General features: G+C 44.5%; 1 protein-coding gene across 3 annotated transcripts in view; it reads right to left on the bottom strand.

Moving 5' to 3' along the window:
- Window positions 1–1,286: 1,286 nt before the first annotated feature.
- Window positions 1,287–16,930, bottom strand: part of TAFA1 (TAFA chemokine like family member 1) — a 547,163-nt gene continuing 531,519 nt past the window's right edge. The window contains exons 6-7 of one of the 3 annotated variants that reach the window (XR_016312530.1): window positions 16,261–16,329; window positions 1,287–2,328 (exon numbers count right to left, since the gene is read on the bottom strand). Coding sequence is in view for 2 of the 3 variants with exons in the window: in XM_089676017.1 (XP_089532143.1) it covers window positions 16,312–16,329 (18 nt within the window). In the remaining variant the exon portion in view is untranslated. The remainder of the gene's footprint in view (window positions 2,329–16,260; window positions 16,330–16,930) is intronic. The other 2 variants (XM_089676017.1, XM_089676018.1) reach the window with 2 other exon arrangements.

The raw sequence follows: 16,930 nt of genomic DNA, 5'->3' as shown, positions 1-16,930 counted from the left end.
GAGGAAGCAAAGCTCTGTCGACGCCAAAATGACCATCCCCACACAGAGACACAGTGCAGAACAAAGCATGGTGAGTCAGTAATAGGGAAAAGTTCAGCTGCAGAGAGACCAAGTCAATACTAGGTACCATGGGTGGAGCTTGAGGGGTCACAGGGGTCCACCTAGGCCCATCCTAGGCCCTCTGATTTTCCAGTTGCACGTACACAGGGTGACGGGGCAAGCTTTTTGCTCCAGTGGTGCATTCTCTGCTCAGCCACCCCCAACCTAGCTCAGTATAGCCTCTCCCTACCCTGCTCAGCCGTGCACATGCACACAAGGTGGAGGCGGGCAGGCTACATTCTGAGCTGCTGAGTGAAAGCAGTGAGCTTGTATGTGAATACAGATGTCAGAGGGCCCACCCACCATGGGTGGGTCCTAGGCTGGGCCCTCTGAGTTTTCTCTTTTACATACTAGCCCACTGCTTTCACCCGGCAACTCAAAGTATGGACTGCCTGCCCCCTCCTTGTGTGCATATGCACCCACATGGAAGAAAAATATATTTTAAAAAAATGTAAAAATATTCTTCCCAAATATATTGACATATATTTGAAATACTACAATCTTGCCATATTCAATATATATGTTGAAATGCATTTTTATTACAAAATATATGAAAAATATTTTAAAAAATACAGTTTCAAATATACTGTATGTCTTTAAAAATACATTCAATCTACATTTTTGGAATGCATTTACAAACATATGTAAAAATATATGTTAAAATTACTTTTTTATATGTTAAAAAAAATCTGAAGAATATATTCAAAAAAAAATATTTTGTAATATATAAAAAATGCATTTCAACATGCAGTATATTTCCATACATATTGAAATATATTTTGAAAGATATTGAATACAGCCAAAATTGTAGTATTTCAAATATAAGTCGATATATTTGGGAAGAATATTTTAAAAATATATTTAAAATATATTTTTATTCCATGCGGGCAGCCAGCAGCAGGAAAGAAAGAACAGAGAAACCGAGCCAGTCACCATACAGTGACAGAGCATCCTTGTGCAATTGGCAGACCTCCTAACTTTCTTGGTGTCCTAGAACGATGGGAGTATCTTGTCTTAGAGTGTAAGTGGTGGGTGGTAGTGAGGGGGCCACAGGTCAACTTTTGCATCGGAGCCTACAAGCTTCAAGCTACGCCTATGCTAGGGACTAGACTTTTGTCCTCTTACTGCTTATTTTTGGCACAGCTTCCAGCATTTATTTACTGTTTAAAACAAACACAAAATGCACATTTTATGATGTTATACACTTTAATGCTAAATGTCCAAGAATTGAAGAAAAATTGCAAAATTAAATATATCCCATAAATAAAATAAAGCTTCCTAAATATTTATTAACACCAACTCAGTCTGTCTATTACCAAGCATTAAAAAAATGAAGCAAAATAATATTTATTGAGACGTCTACGTTGGAAGGAAAAAGCAAGTGCAAAACATTGGAATCCAATAGGGTTGACCGCAGACAGCACCGGTTATACAAATCCCGTTGGCTTTCTATTTACACCAGTAATAATACAAATATAATGTTAACCCATGCCTTTGACTGTGAAATACGTTGGGTCCAGTTCGAAACAGTATCCATTTCTGTTGACCTTCTTGTAAAAAAGAATTAAAGAAAGAGGCGGGAGCCAACTTTTTTCTTTTTTTTAAGAAAAATGTTACATAATCAAAGCCGGCATGCTATAACCACACGTGGGTAAAAAGCTCTTGGAACACATTAGAAAAAATAATGTATTTCACCATTAGGTTCGTCAAGAATCGGAGGAAGATTTTGATTCTATATATGCTGAAGATTCTCAGGGTTTGATGGAAAATATGACCCTTTTCCAGGCAGTTTTCCTTAGCGATATAAATATGATATTGGTCCAAGAAAGATGAAGGAAACAGTAGTTTTATTTTTTTTAGTTGAATTTCCAGTTAGATATATATTTATATATATTTACATATTGTATATTATATAAAACTGTAATCCAGTCAGCCAGATTTCGATGTTTGAACACAAAATGGTGGAACGTTTCCAGCCCCGTTGTTGGCAAAGTCAAGGTATAGATTTCTTTTTTAATGTTTTTTTTTTTTTTCTCCTCTTCAAGGTGAAATCTATTTCACATAGTGAAACCACGAAGAGTTTGTCCATATAAAGTCAAAAGTGCAAGTAAAATATCCATTTGGCTTGTAAATCCTTAATATTTTTTTTTTCGTTTTTAAATAAAGTTTTCATATGGCCTCTTCAGGTCCACACGACGACCGCCAAAAAGATTAGGATCTCGGATGAATCTGAAAAACAAGCATAAATATGGATAATTTTTTGGATACATGGGCACAGTGACGATAAAATATAAATATATAAGCATAACCACAGTATAGATATCATGCTATAGCATTGCTATATACATAAGAGCATTGCCCACATAAACCTAAATTCCCACCAGCCATTGGATTTTTCTAACAAAAGGTGGCTATGCATGCCATACTTTGTAGAAAATGCCTAAAAAGATGTAATACATAGGATTTTTAATGTAATTGACCCAACTCCAAGTAGAATGCCTGAGAAGGAATGATTTTCCTCATTGTGAAGATACAGTAAATTAGAAACAGTCTAGATGGGGTTTCGTTTGTGACTTCTTCTGGATCAACATTGAAAGTACTAGAACAGTACTGTATATCCCAAACAATCCCACGCTCACCAATCAATATACATGAATATTGTGTTAAAAAATCAAAATTACAAATAAATGTTGCTGCTAGTGACTGTCATGTGTTTCCCCATCAATGATAAATATATAATACCATAACGTGCTGCTCAAACAAATGAATCTATAACTGTGCAATAATATGAGGAAGTTATACTTCTTGTGACGAAACACGTAAGTGGCAAGGCAATGTGATGTCATCACGACAGAAGTTCAAGGTCGACCATCTTACTTGCTGTATTATGGATGGATGTTTATCCTTAACAGGGCAATATGTTTTTAATAAGCGCGGTGCAGGGGCTATATGGGACCCAGTGGTTTTGGGGGAAGGGGACTTTCAGGTTGACTGTAAAGGGCCCCGTGGTTTCTAACAGCAGCCCTGTGTATATCCATACGCTTAGACAGGGGTGGACTGACCATTTGGAAACTCGGGCACTGCCAGAGGGCCCCGGGTCAGTAGGGGGCCCCATGAGATGCCCCTGGTACCTTTTTCATAGGCTTTTTTGAGTTTGGGCAAGGACACAGGGGCCCCATGATCCCCTATTGCCCGGGGTCCCCATGAGTTGTCAGTCCGCCCCTGGCGCGGTGATTATTCCTGTGCTCTGCTGTAGTGCACTGCGTTTGTGAGTATTATTCTGTCTATTGGCTAATACATTTACATTCTTTGAGATACTACACCATGAAAGATCTTTTATTCCCTTTTTCTTACTGAATTGGCAGCTATTTGAGTTACTGAGCTGCTGACAGGATGGTTAGTGCTGGCATTTGGTGAAAAGTGGAAGGATCATAACCCATTATATTGGGAGAGCTCGCATTGGCCTTACCTTGAGTGTGGGTCAATAGCTGGAGGTAAGCAGCAGCATTGACATGTGAAGGCACACGGTGGTGAAGCACGTGGATATTTTTTTTATTTTGAACACGTATATTACACATATTTGTGGACACTGTATTTCAAGCACTTGAACTGGGTTATTCACATCAAGAGAGGGGGGATTGTTCTGCAGATTTATCTAAGGACTTGATTTAAATCTTTTCAGTATTTTATGTGGTCACACGTTTTGAGTTTTTACTATGACACTGAGTATATTTTATGTTTTAATATATTTACCTTTTACATGTTTATGTGTGGTACTATTGCACATTTGTATATTAATTTGCTTGCGCAGCACTTTATGGTATTATATAATAGAACAGATTTTAATATTTTAAATATTAATATTTATATATAGTAGAACAGAACTATAATTAGAATAGGCTGAACTTGATCAACTTACTATCTTGCTATGAATTTCCTGTCTCTTCAGGTTTTACACTACACTCAGCCATGCAGGTTTAACTTTTATTACCAGTACCTACTGGACCCAATCCCATGTTACAACCATTAGATATTGTCAAGGGTTCAATTACTAAGGGAGTAGAGCATGTCTACTTTTCAAAGTGAATTTAAACTTAGCTTAGTGATTGAAATTAAACAAAATTAAAATTTTTTACATTACCGTGTTCACAAAGTTGACAATTTTGTTAAGTGAATTCTTATCTTACTGTAGTGTATTGGGTGAAGTTGTGTTTTTTTATTAGCAGAACTAAGGAACGCCTAAAAATATATGAAAAGGAGCCACAAATGTTGCCTGATAATGAAAATACTAAATATTAATATGCAGCATTTAATAATTATGTATATGCTAGCTGAATAGTAAATAACTCACACATATGTACTTCTTCTGGTGTGTTCCTAAGATGTTCTCTGTCTGATTTCCTGTTATCTGAATAAGGGCACACAGGTTTTTATGTAACTTTGTCCACATTTAGGTGCCCAGAAGCCACATTTGTTGTATACAGTTGCCTGTATGGTATACAGTTATGCTGGTCCCATATATGCATATGGGCATACACCCCAGGACCCACACTGTCCACATCCAGGGATGTATATACAGGGCCATGGATAAGGGGGTACCCCCAGTCCTCCTGTATGGGGCCCAGGCCAGCAGGGAGGCCCAGGCAGCAGGGTGAATTGGACATGGGCAGGGAGGGTGATCGGCACAGCGGTGGGGGGGGGGATTACTGGAACCGATCCCCTGTATTTCAGCTGCTGCAGAGAGAGACATACAGGGGATCAGTTCCAAAAAATTTCCAGCCCCTTCCTTTCCTGAATGAACACAATGAGTGATTGGTACCAGTCACTCAATGTGTCCACTCATAACTGAAGCATAGTAAACTGTGTTTTTTTCGTGAGGATGAGGAGCCCTGTTAGGATGGCTATATGGGACCCAGTGGTTTTGGGGGAGGGGGGCTTTCAGGTTGACTGTAAAGGGCCCCATGGTTTCTAACAGCAGCCCTGTGTATATCCATACGCTTAGACAGGGGTGGACTGGCCTTTTGGAAACTCTGGCACTGCCCGAGGGCCTGGGGTCAGTAGGGGGCCCCATGAGATGCCCCTGGTACCTTTTTTATAGGCTTTTTTGAGTTTGGGCAAGGACACTCTGACCCTTCCCTTCTCTTTCCTTCCTTTCTTTCCGTCCTTCCTTCCTTACTTCTTTTCCTTCCTTCCATCCAGGGGTGGACTGACCATTTGGAAACAAGGGAACTGCCCGAGGGCCCGGGGTCAGTAGGGGACCCCATGAGATGCCCTTGGTACCTTTTTCATAGGCTTTTTTGAGTTTGGGCAAGGACACAGGGGCCCCATGATCCCCTATTGCCCGGGGGCCCCATGAGTTGTCAGTCCGCCCCTGCACTTAGATGTGTTCATGCTAAGACCAGCGCATACCTGTGTACAGTCATATCCTGTAATTCATTTGTACAGATGGCTGTACACAACACCTGTGGCTCCTGTGTGCCGAAATACATCCATAAAGTATTGAACTCTCAGGAACTGTCATCATCTTCATTCTATGCCAAACCAATGGATCATGACTGACATGAGAGGTCTACAACGGTAACAGACAATCTGTGCACCTCATACTGTGCAAAGTAGAGAGCATTCTGTGTAAATTGATTCCGAATTACTGTAATATTAGTCACGGTTGTGTACACACAATCATTTCAACATTATAGATTATTACCATTTAACTTGCATCATTACACCCTCAGACTGCTATAAATTGACCAGGCATGATAATCTGCATTCAAGGAAAGAACGAATGGCTTGTGCACAATCTCAATGCACCTATCAATGTGGTTCTTATTTAAAAAAAATACAGCAGCCCATGGAAAGCTAGTGTTCACAATATCACTACAACAGAAACAGAGTGGAAATTCGAACGTTTTCTAGAGTCTATGTAATAGACCTGGGGGTGTTTCACTTTACAGATGATTGCTCAGTATTGTGTGTCAGATCTGCCATAACACCAAACAATCTGTACATCTCTGATTCTTGTTAAATGGTGATTATGTTTGCAGTTTAAAGGAATACTGTGAGTATACAAGCAGTTGTTGATGTTGTCTTGTTTTTTCAAACAAGCCTTGTGCTAAGAATAACAAGGTGGCTTCCTGTGCTAGCCTTAACCATAATCCTTCTTCTGAAATGCTACTTTCTTTACTGTCATGTCAACTCTTTGTCTTCAGTACTATCCAAGTTGTTGGCCTTAAACAAGTATGCAGATGACAGGGTGAAATCAGAACTTCTGGGATCTTCCCAAGCTCTATAAAACATTCACTGTACATCCCTATACCTGCAAGACCCTGACTGGACCCCACTTATTTGAACAACGTAAGACTCATCTCCTTGCTCCCATTTATTTCCAGACTCCTTCTCCTTGTCTACAACCAACTGAGCAGCTTCCTCACTGGACCCTGTACAGCCTGGCTTCTGCCCCCAAAAAAACTCCACTGCAACTGTCCCCCTGAAACTCACTTACATACTGTCGGAGACCGTCGCGCCGCTGGGCTCGGCGCAGGCGCAGTACACCTCCCTGTATGCGAGCGCCGGGACTTGGCCGACCGCGGCAATCAGGTTCGCGCATGCGCAGTAGTGACCGCGGGCGCGCGCCTGGCACCAATGACAGCGCAGGGCGGGATATTTAAACGGCCCTGAGCTGTCATTCAGTGCCTTTTGGTCTTTTGTATCATGTGAACCTGTGAACCTGTTTGAAGTAAGTTGCTGACCCGGATTGTGCCCTGACCTTGCTGTTTTCTCCTGTTTTGACCCTTGCTTGCCTGACCTCTCTCCTGAATGCCCCCTATTGGATCTGACCTGCTGTTGCTGACCTGGCGTGTGACCCGACTATTCTCTGCCCGCTGCTCTGTACCGCACCGTCCCCATAGTTACCGACCCGGCTTGTATGACCCTGCTCCTGCTCAGCCATCCATCCATCCATCCATCCGTCCCTCTCTACGGGGTCTCCAGACCTCCTCATACCTGGCTCTCCCCCGTGGGAGCCCCTGGCGAATACCCCTACCACTGACGGGTGTCCTCAGTAGTCACGACCTGGTCCTGGGGTACTCCAAGTCCATCCCCACCATCAGGGGCCCTGGTGAACAAGTACCCTGGGGCTTAGACTCCGTGCGCTGGGAACATCCGATCAGTGGAGTGCTAGTGGTACCGCCGGGCGGTCCCTTACAGTACCAAAAGGCCATGACTGAGCCTAGAGGAGGGCCCTCCCCGCTAGAGGAAATTTGCAGGCACCTAGCTAATTTGACGCAGGCCGTAACAGTCCTGCAGGACAGATGCATGCAGCTGGAGAATCGCATCCAGACTGGCTCTATTTCTGACCCTGCCCCACAGGCCCCGGTTTCTGCACCCCCGGCCCTGGTAGCTCAGGAGCCAGTCTCAGGGGCTTCCGCCCCGCTCCCTATGGCAGAACCCCGAGTACCCCTACCGGAGCGTTTTCACGGGGACCGCACACGCTTCCGGTCATTCCGCGATCCTGTCTCTTGTTCTTTGAGCTACAACCCCGTACCTTCCTGACCGAAAACGTGAAGGTAGGATTCATTATTTCACTACAAAAGGGGGAACCCCAGGATTGGGCCCACCGGCTAAGGGGAAACAATGATCCTCACCTGGGATCGGTCAATAGTTTCTTTGAAGCAATGGCCATCTTGTATGATGACCCACAGCGGGCAGCCTCTGCCGAAGCGACCTTATATGCGCTCCGACAGGGCCGGCGGGCGGCAGAGGAATACGCCTCTGATTTCAGGCGGTGGATGGGGGACACACGCTGGAATGAGTTCGCTCTATTGCACCAGTTCCGTATGGGGCTCTCCGATCCCTTGAAAGATGAGCTGGCCCGGGTGGAGGTTCCCGAGTCTCTAGAAGACCTTATTGCCCTGACAATTAAGATTGACCGAAGACTGCGGGAACGCAGGCTTGAGAGGTCCGGCCAGGGTCGCGGAAATACCTGGGGTCCATTCCTAGGCCCCAGCCCACCAACCCGACAAAGCATCCAGAACCCACCACCAGGAGATGTTCCGGAACCTATGCAGCTAGGTCTGGCACGGCCTAAATTATCCCCGGAGGAACGCCAGCGCAGACGAGCCCAGAACCTCTGCCTTTACTGCGGTGAAGCTGGTCATATGGTGCGATCCTGCCCTCAGAAAATGAGTAAGTGCACCCGTTTTTCTTCCTTGTCTATTAGCAATACCTGCCCTTCGCAATACTTAGTAGTGCCCCTCTCCTTTCAGCTTCCAGGAAAGATCGTGGAGGTGACAGCCATAGTTGATTCGGGGGCATGCAGCTGTTTCCTGGATCTAGAGTTTGCTCACCAACAGGGTATCCCTCTCCAACACAGACAGAAGAGCTTCAACATCTTCTTGGCTGATGGTTCCCAGATAAAATCGGGGGTAGTTAATCAGGAAACTCCCCCCATTGCCACTATCATTGCCAACCAGCACCAGGAGTTCCTCCGCCTGGACGCTATTGCATCACCTCGTTTCCCAGTCATTCTGGGGCTCCCATGGTTACGGGCCCATAACCCCCAGATTGACTGGGAGACCGGGTCAATCTCGTTCCCTTCCCCATACTGTCGGGAACATTGTCGCACTTTGGGCCCCGCAGGGCCCCGAGTTCTCCTTTGCTCCGAAGGAGACTCCGACTTGAAACAGGTTATTCCCGCAGCCTATCATGGGTTCCTGGACGTGTTCAGTAAGCGGGGAGCCGACACTCTGCCCCCCCACCGCCCGTATGACTGTCCAATCGACCTGTTACCAGGCTCTGAAATCCCTTTTTGGCGTATTTTCCCCCTATCTGAGCTTGAATTGGGGGCCCTGAAGGAATATATCGAGGACAGCCTCCAGAAGGGATTCATCCGCCCCTCCACTTCTCCAGCAGGAGCGGGAATCTTCTTCGTGGAGAAAAAAGACAAAACCCTGAGACCTTGTATTGACTACCGGGAGCTGAACAGGGTCACGATAAAAAATCGTTACCCATTGCCATTGGTACCAGAACTGTTTCAGAGCCTAAAGGCTGCAGTTATTTTCACAAAGCTTGATTTAAGGGGGGCCTATAATCTGGTACGCATAAGAGAGGGGGACGAGTGGAAAACAGCTTTCCGTACCCGGTTTGGCCACTTTGAATACTTGGTCATGCCATTTGGGCTGTGCAATGCACCAGCCACCTTCCAACACTTTGTGAACGACATCTTCAGGGATTTTTTGGATGTCTTCGTTATCGTCTACTTGGACAACATACTAATTTTTTCACCCTCTCTAGAGGATCATAGGATACATGTGGCAAAAGTTTTGGGGCGATTGCGGCAGCATGGGTTATATGCTAAGGCGGAGAAATGTTGCTTTGAGCAATCTAGCATCACGTTTCTAGGCCTGATTATCTCCACTGCGGGGGTCGCGATGGACCCCCAGAAGGTCTCTGCAATTTTAGATTGGCCTGAACCCACGGACAAAAAAGGTGTCCAACGGTTTATAGGGTTCGCGAACTTTTATCGGAAGTTCATCAAAAACTTCTCGGGTCTGGTCTCCCCCATTACCCAACTAACCAAACTTGGAACCCGGTTCAAATGGACACCAGAGGCTCAAAGAGCTTTCGAAGCTCTGAAAAAGCTGTTTACCTCGGCACCCATCCTGGGCCACCCGGACGCGGCCCTGCCCTACATCTTGGAGGTAGATGCATCGGAGAATGCGGTAGGATCCATCCTGTCTCAGCGGAAAGGCACCAAAGAGTTACTCCATCCCGTAGCATTCTTCTCGAGGAAACTCACCCCAGCAGAGAAGAATTACGATATCGGGGATCGAGAGCTGCTGGCTATCAAAGCAGCGCTAGAAGAATGGAGATACCTGCTGGAAGGTGCCTCACACCCTATATTGATTTTCACAGACCACAAGAATCTGGAATATCTGAGGACTGCCAAGCGTCTACGCCCACGGCAGGCAAGATGGGCCCTATTCTTTTCCAGATTCAATTTTCATATTACTTACAGGCCCGGATCTAAAAATACGAAGCCTGGCGCGCTATCTCATATGTTTGAGGACTCCGAAGAAGAACTGGTACCCGACACTATCTTGTCCTCAGGGAACTTCTTGGCGCTCCAGACGGACCTTCGCTCCAAGTTAATAGAAGCATCTACGGCCACACCAACCCCAGTTGGGGTATCCCTCCAGAACAAAGGGGGACTCCTGTGGAAGGAGGATTCTATCGTGGTACCTGAGGAAGTCCGGACCCTGGCTTTGGGGCATTGCCACGATCACCCGCTGGCAGGTCACTTTGGCCCAGTCAAGACTCTGGAGCTTCTCCGGCGCTCGTTTTGGTGGCCAAACATGGCTAAGGATTGCAAGCGCTACGTGAGATCCTGTACCATCTGCCAGAAGAGCAAACCGTCAAGGAGCAAAGCCTGGGGGCTGTTGCGACCTTTGCCGATTCCCGAACGGCCTTGGCAGAAGATCGCGATGGACTTCATAGTCGAGCTCCCACCGTCACAAGACCACACAGCAATTCTGGTGGTCATTGATCGCCTATCCAAGATGGCTCACTTCGTGCCACTAAGGAAGACTCCGTCAGCAACCGAGACGGCGCAAATATTTATCCGGGAGATCGTTAGACTTCATGGAGTACCCGAGGACATCGTCTCTGATCGAGGGGTCCAGTTTACATCTAAGTTTTGGAGGGCTCTGTGCAAGGCCCTGGACATCAAGTTGTCCCTCTCCTCCGCGTTCCACCCTCAGACCAACGGTCAGACCGAGAGGACGAACCAGACCCTGGAGCAATACTTGTGTTGCTACACGTCTTTCCTGCAGGATGATTGGCTGTCTCTTTTACCCTTGGTGGAGTTCGCTTATAACAACGCAAGCCATTCGGCAACGGGGCAGTCCCCATTCTTTTCGAATTATGGGTTTCACCCTGTCTTTCTCCCTGATTTGGTCTCTGAATGCCCAGTTCCAGCAACGCAGGATGCGTTGACCTTCTTCTCCGTCAATAACAAATTACTCCAGGAAGCCATCGCTCGGGCCCAAGAGGACAATAAGAAGGGGTTTAACAAGAAACGAAGAGGGGATTTGGCGTTGCGGCCTGGGCAGAAGGTGTGGTTGGCCACAACCAACTTAAAGATGCTTTGTCCCTTGAAAAAATTGGGACCTAAATTTGTGGGGCCTTTTCGGGTAAAGCGGATGGTCAACGAAGTGGCATATGAGCTGATCCTTCCGGCCACGTTCAGAATTCATCCAGTCTTCCATGTATCTCTGCTGAAGCCAGTGATCCCAGATGCCTTCCCAGAACGAGAATCCAGACCCCCAGAGGCCATAACGGTCGAAGGACAAGAGGAATTTGAGGTGGAAACAATCCTTAAGTGCCGAAGAAGGGGGGGCCAGACCCAATTCCTAATTAAGTGGAAGGGTTATGGTCCTGAGGATAATTCTTGGGAACCGGCTCATAATGTCCACGCACCTAGACTAGTCCGGGAGTTTCTTCGTGATCACCCGTGGTGGAGAGATCGGGTGGGCATCCGGAGGTTGCCCGTAGGGGGGGGCAATGTCGGAGACCGTCGCGCCGCTGGGCTCGGCGCAGGCGCAGTACACCTCCCTGTACGCGAGCGCCAGGACTTGGCCGACCGCGGCAATCAGGTTCGCGCATGCGCAGTAGTGACCGCGGGCGCGCGCCTGGCACCAATGACAGCGCAGGGCGGGATATTTAAACGGCCCTGAGCTGTCATTCAGTGCCTTTTGGTCTTTTGTATCCTGTGAACCTGTGAACCTGTTTGAAGTAAGTTGCTGACCCGGATTGTGCCCTGACCTTGCTGTTTTCTCCTGTTTTGACCCTTGCTTGCCTGACCTCTCTCCTGAATGCCCCCTATTGGATCTGACCTGCTGTTGCTGACCTGGCGTGTGACCCGACTATTCTCTGCCCGCTGCTCTGTACCGCACCGTCCCCATAGTTACCGACCCGGCTTGTATGACCCTGCTCCTGCTCAGCCATCCATCCATCCGTCCCTCTCTACGGGGTCTCCAGACCTCCTCATACCTGGCTCTCCCCCGTGGGAGCCCCTGGCGAATACCCCTACCACTGATGGGTGTCCTCAGTAGTCACGACCTGGTCCTGGGGTACTCCAAGTCCATCCCCACCATCAGGGGCCCTGGTGAACAAGTACCCTGGGGCTTAGACTCCGTGCGCTGGGAACATCCGATCAGTGGAGTGCTAGTGGTACCGCCGGGCGGTCCCTTACACATACAGCTAAAACAATATGTCATTGCTCCATTCTCATACTCTTAGGTCTTTCTGCCTTTGACACAGTAGACCACCGATTCCTGCTAAAAACAAAACCCCACCCCCTTGGCCTTTGAGACTTCACTCTTTCCTTGTTCTCTTCCTACCTATCTCAAGCAACACACCTTCATAGTCACCTCCGGCTCTTATCTCCTCCCGTCCTCTGCTTTCTGTAGGTATCCCCCAAGGCTCTGTCCTCAGACCCCTTCTATTCTCCATCTACATCTCCTCCCCCTTCATTATATCATTTATGCTGCTCTCAGATACATCTACCTCACCAGCCGTTCACTGCCCACCACCCTTCCTCTGCCAATACCTCCACTGGCTTCCGCTAGCCTAACATGAAATTCAAAATACTAGCAACAACACACTAAGCCATCCACAACTCTGCCCTGAGCTACACCACCAAACTCGTCTCGTCTCATTACCTTTTGTATGACTTGCCATTCCCTGCAAAGATTGGAGCAGGAGTATATATCTGACCCTTCTGACTCCGCAAGTGTGGCTTGGCTATCTGTGCAAAAAGCTCTTGCCTGTTTAGTCAATTTCTCCACGTAAAATAAAATAAAATTTTTTGTTTTTTACAAAACCTGAATTTTATGAAGAAGGAGAACAAACTGACCTTCTACGTGAGGGGGAACAAACTGGTTGAAACCTTTAAATACCTAGGTATCATGATATCCCTCAGTCTCCTAGGTTTCTTGAACATACTACCCCTACTTTCCCATTTCAGAGATAGAGTCAAAATTTGGAACTATTGTTAACCTTGACTGGCAGAACTTGATCAGAATGATTTTTATGAGTCAGTTCCACAATCTTTTGTTTTGTGAACACTATCTTTCTGGCATTTTTAAGGAGAAACTGCTCACTCAGGGTTAAACTTGAGCATTTGCAATGCCTGAAAGATAGGGGAGGTGTAGCTCTACTGAAACCCTGGCAATACTACCTGGTAGCCCACCTCCAACATGTGGTTGGTGGCATTGTCCAGTTGCTTACAGAAACTGATGCACCTACTGACTCTTCTCTGTTGATTATTTTACATATTACCAAATTCCAAACACTAGTGGAGGGGTAGGAATCACACCTTCTATGTACACCCAACAAGGTATTCCCTACATACAAACATATCTACAAGGTATGAAGTAAGGCTAAACAATTACAACAGGTTAATGGATTTACTATATATAGTCCTATTTGGAGGATTGCAGCCTACCTCAAATTAGCCAAGCCCCAATATGTGCAGAAGTGGCAGGTGAATGGGATAACATATATGTGGCACAATTTAAGTTTAATTCCTTTCCCAACCCAATTTGGCCTTCCAAACTATATTTACCTCTATTGCTTACACCTCCAGCATGCAGTGAAAGCCCAAAGTGTTACTATACATATATATATCATATTTTTACATTTTGCCAAGACATACACTTTGTTGGAATCTCCCATTTTCTGTTTTTATCCTCACAAGTTCACTTTAAATACCTCAGCTGCTCTATACTGTGATATAAGGAAACTGTTGATCTTTTTCTTTGGTTATCAAGTGGCATGGAGTGTGTAGGTTGACTGTTGAAGTGCAGTCAATTAATGTCATAGCTCTAGGCCGCTTGTTCAGATTCCACTGACAAAGTCTTACAAATGTCGGCAGTTCTTCCACGTAAAACTCAGGCGCTTGTTTACCTTGTCACTGTTTTCTCCCAGAGTACATCCAAATCATGTACACAGTACACAGTATTAATTATGTATGGGCACTGCTACAATACATTTCAAATCTGACAGCTGATTCCTCCTAGCATCTAGACAGTGCTATGACTTTATTTTACTGTACAAAAACCATGTGATTGTCAAACAATACCACAATTTACTGAAAATCAGAAGAGTCACAAAACTTTCTGACAGTAACAATTTTCCTCTTTTTTTTTTTACCACAAACACATACATACAATATATGCTAATATCATTCCATGTCATTTTTTCTATGACATCATTTCACCCCCCCCTGGCTAATGAGTTGGTGATGTTTATTAAAGTGTAACTGCAGACAAAAAATGTGGGATTTCCTAATGACCCCCTTAGTGATAATTCCCCATGACCACTAAGGGCTCATTCATACATGTCTAAAATACAGTGTTTAGATGCATACAGGGTATAGTTTTGTATGCATCTAAATGCAGCACTATAGGAACCAATTGGGCCATACATACACAGCTTTTATAACTAGAGCAAGTGGAGAGAAAGAGAGAAAAAGAGAGAAAGAAAGAGAGAAAGAGAGAAAGAGAGAAAGAAAGAAAGAAAGAAAGAAAGAAAGAAAGAAAGAAGAAAGAGAAAGAAGGAAAGAAGGAAAGAAAAGAAAGAAAGAAGGAAAGAAGGAAAGAAAGAAAGAAAGAAAGAAAGAAAGAAAGAAAGAAAGAAAGAAAGAAAGAAAGAAAAAAGAAAGAAAGAAAGAAAGAAAGAAAGAAAGAAAGAAAGAAAGAAAGAAAGAAAGAAAGAAAGAAAGAAAGAAAGAAAGAAAGAAAGAAAGAAAGAAAGAAAGAAAGAAGTGATATGTTGGCAATGGGACAGGAAGTGAGTGGACATTTCCCCAATGGTTCCACAAAACAAACAAAACAATTTTATCTTTCTTCCTTTCTAAAATGTTTCTGTCAAAGTAATTTTTTTGTTTTGGCACCCCTAAGTCCTTTAAATAGTCTTCAAAATTACTAATTTTAATTTTTCTTGGTTAAAACCATTCATGAATTCAATAATTCATTTTGGTAAAAGGTCCATAAGCCACTATTTTGTTAATGCCCATCCCCCAGTTCCAGTGACCCCTTAAGGGTTAGATTGCTTTATGAACTCCTTAGTATAGGTGCACCATTGTTTCACAACCACCTAAGAGTGCGTGCACCATCACTTTATGAGCACTTGGGTTGTCCCAAATGTTGGTATTGTAGGCTTCTGTGACCCCCAATAGGTAGTAAATTTTGTAAGAAGGAAGGAAGGAAGGACGGACAGAAAAGAAGGAAGGAAGCAAGGAAGGAAGGACGGAAAAGAAGGAAGGAAGCAAGGAAGGAAGGATGGAAAGAAGGAAGGAAGGAAGGAGGGAAGGAAGGAGGGAAGGAAGGAAAAGAAGGATGGAAGCAGGGGTGGACTGACAACTCATGGGGCCCCCGGGCAATAGGGGATCATGGGGCCCCTGTGTCCCTGCCCAAACTCAAAAAAGCCTATGAAAAAGGTACCAAGGGCATCTCATGGGGCCCCCTACTGACCCCGGGCCCTCGGGCAGTGCCCGAGTTTCCAAATGGTCAGTCCGCCCCTGGATGGAAGGAAGGAAGGAAAAGAAGGAAGGATAGAAAGAAAGGAAGGAAAGAGAAGGGAAGGGTCAGAGTCCCATCTTATATGAAAGTTTTCATTGGAGCTTCCCTTTACGTCAGAGCCCTTATCAAAGTCCCACTTAAATCAGAGTCCCCATTACATCTGAGTTTTACTTTACATAAGAGTCTCCATCAAAGTCCCCAATAAATCAGAGTCTCACATTCATCAGAGTTTCACTATACAGCACAGTCCCCTTCAATGTTCCCTTAAATCGAAGTCTCCCTTACATCAGAGCCCCCTTTATATGACAGTCCTCCTCAAAGTCTCCCTTACATCAGGGTCTCTATCATAGTCCCCTCTTACATCAGAGGGCTAATAAAATCTTGCAGCTGGCCGTTTTTGGAAACCCTTGATCTAATTGAGAAGTGGGTTATGCTAACATCTAGTGGATCATATACACAGACTTAGTTTATTTTGCCTAGTGTAGACTAACCACGGGGTCTTATTTGGACTGAAAAAAAAAAAAAAATACAACAACTACCAATGATTGGACTAAATATTTTAAGGTGACAACAATAACTATACCTACTAGGTTTCAGGGCCTCTCAGATGCCATCGTGCCTTGCATGAAGGTGGTCATGAGTGACCCTGAAACTTAAAAACAAAACAAAAAATGTAAACCTCCACCAGAAATACACATTATGAATTGTATAGAATAAAGAAATTAAAAATAAATGAAATATATACTTCCTGTATTAAAATTAAATATTCTGCCGTGTAATCATTACGCTTAAGTGAACTAATATTAAGGACAGCCATATACAGAATCTATTTTAGTTCATTCTGCAGTTCTAATGGTTTAACCTTAATTAATAATTAAAACCGTAATTATTATTGTACATTTATTATAACATTTCTGCAGGAAAAGGACATATTTTTACTGGAGGACATAACAGTGAGGTTCATTCTTTATGTATTAATAAGTACTACATGGACTCGTTCATCTGGAATACATTAAACTTTAGCAATTTGATAACTAGTCATGCTTTTTTTTGGTAAGGTGTTATGAAAAGTAACAAATCACAGATGCTAAAAACTAGAAAGGTTTTACCAACAAATACAATCCACAGTCACAAAGCTCCATTGTCTGATTTCTTTATTATCACCACCATCATTATCATTTGCTTGGAAAATGCCTGGATTCTTTCCTAAATGCACATAATATAACTAGATACTAATATTTATAGATAAAGTT

Source organism: Staurois parvus, unplaced genomic scaffold (assembly GCF_062004578.1).
Source record: "Staurois parvus isolate SC_StPar_1 unplaced genomic scaffold, SC_StPar_1.0 ptg000162l, whole genome shotgun sequence".
NCBI lineage: Eukaryota > Metazoa > Chordata > Amphibia > Anura > Ranidae > Staurois > Staurois parvus.
The sequence above is the reverse complement of the archived record's forward strand: the minus strand, read 5'-3'. Positions and strand labels throughout refer to the sequence as shown.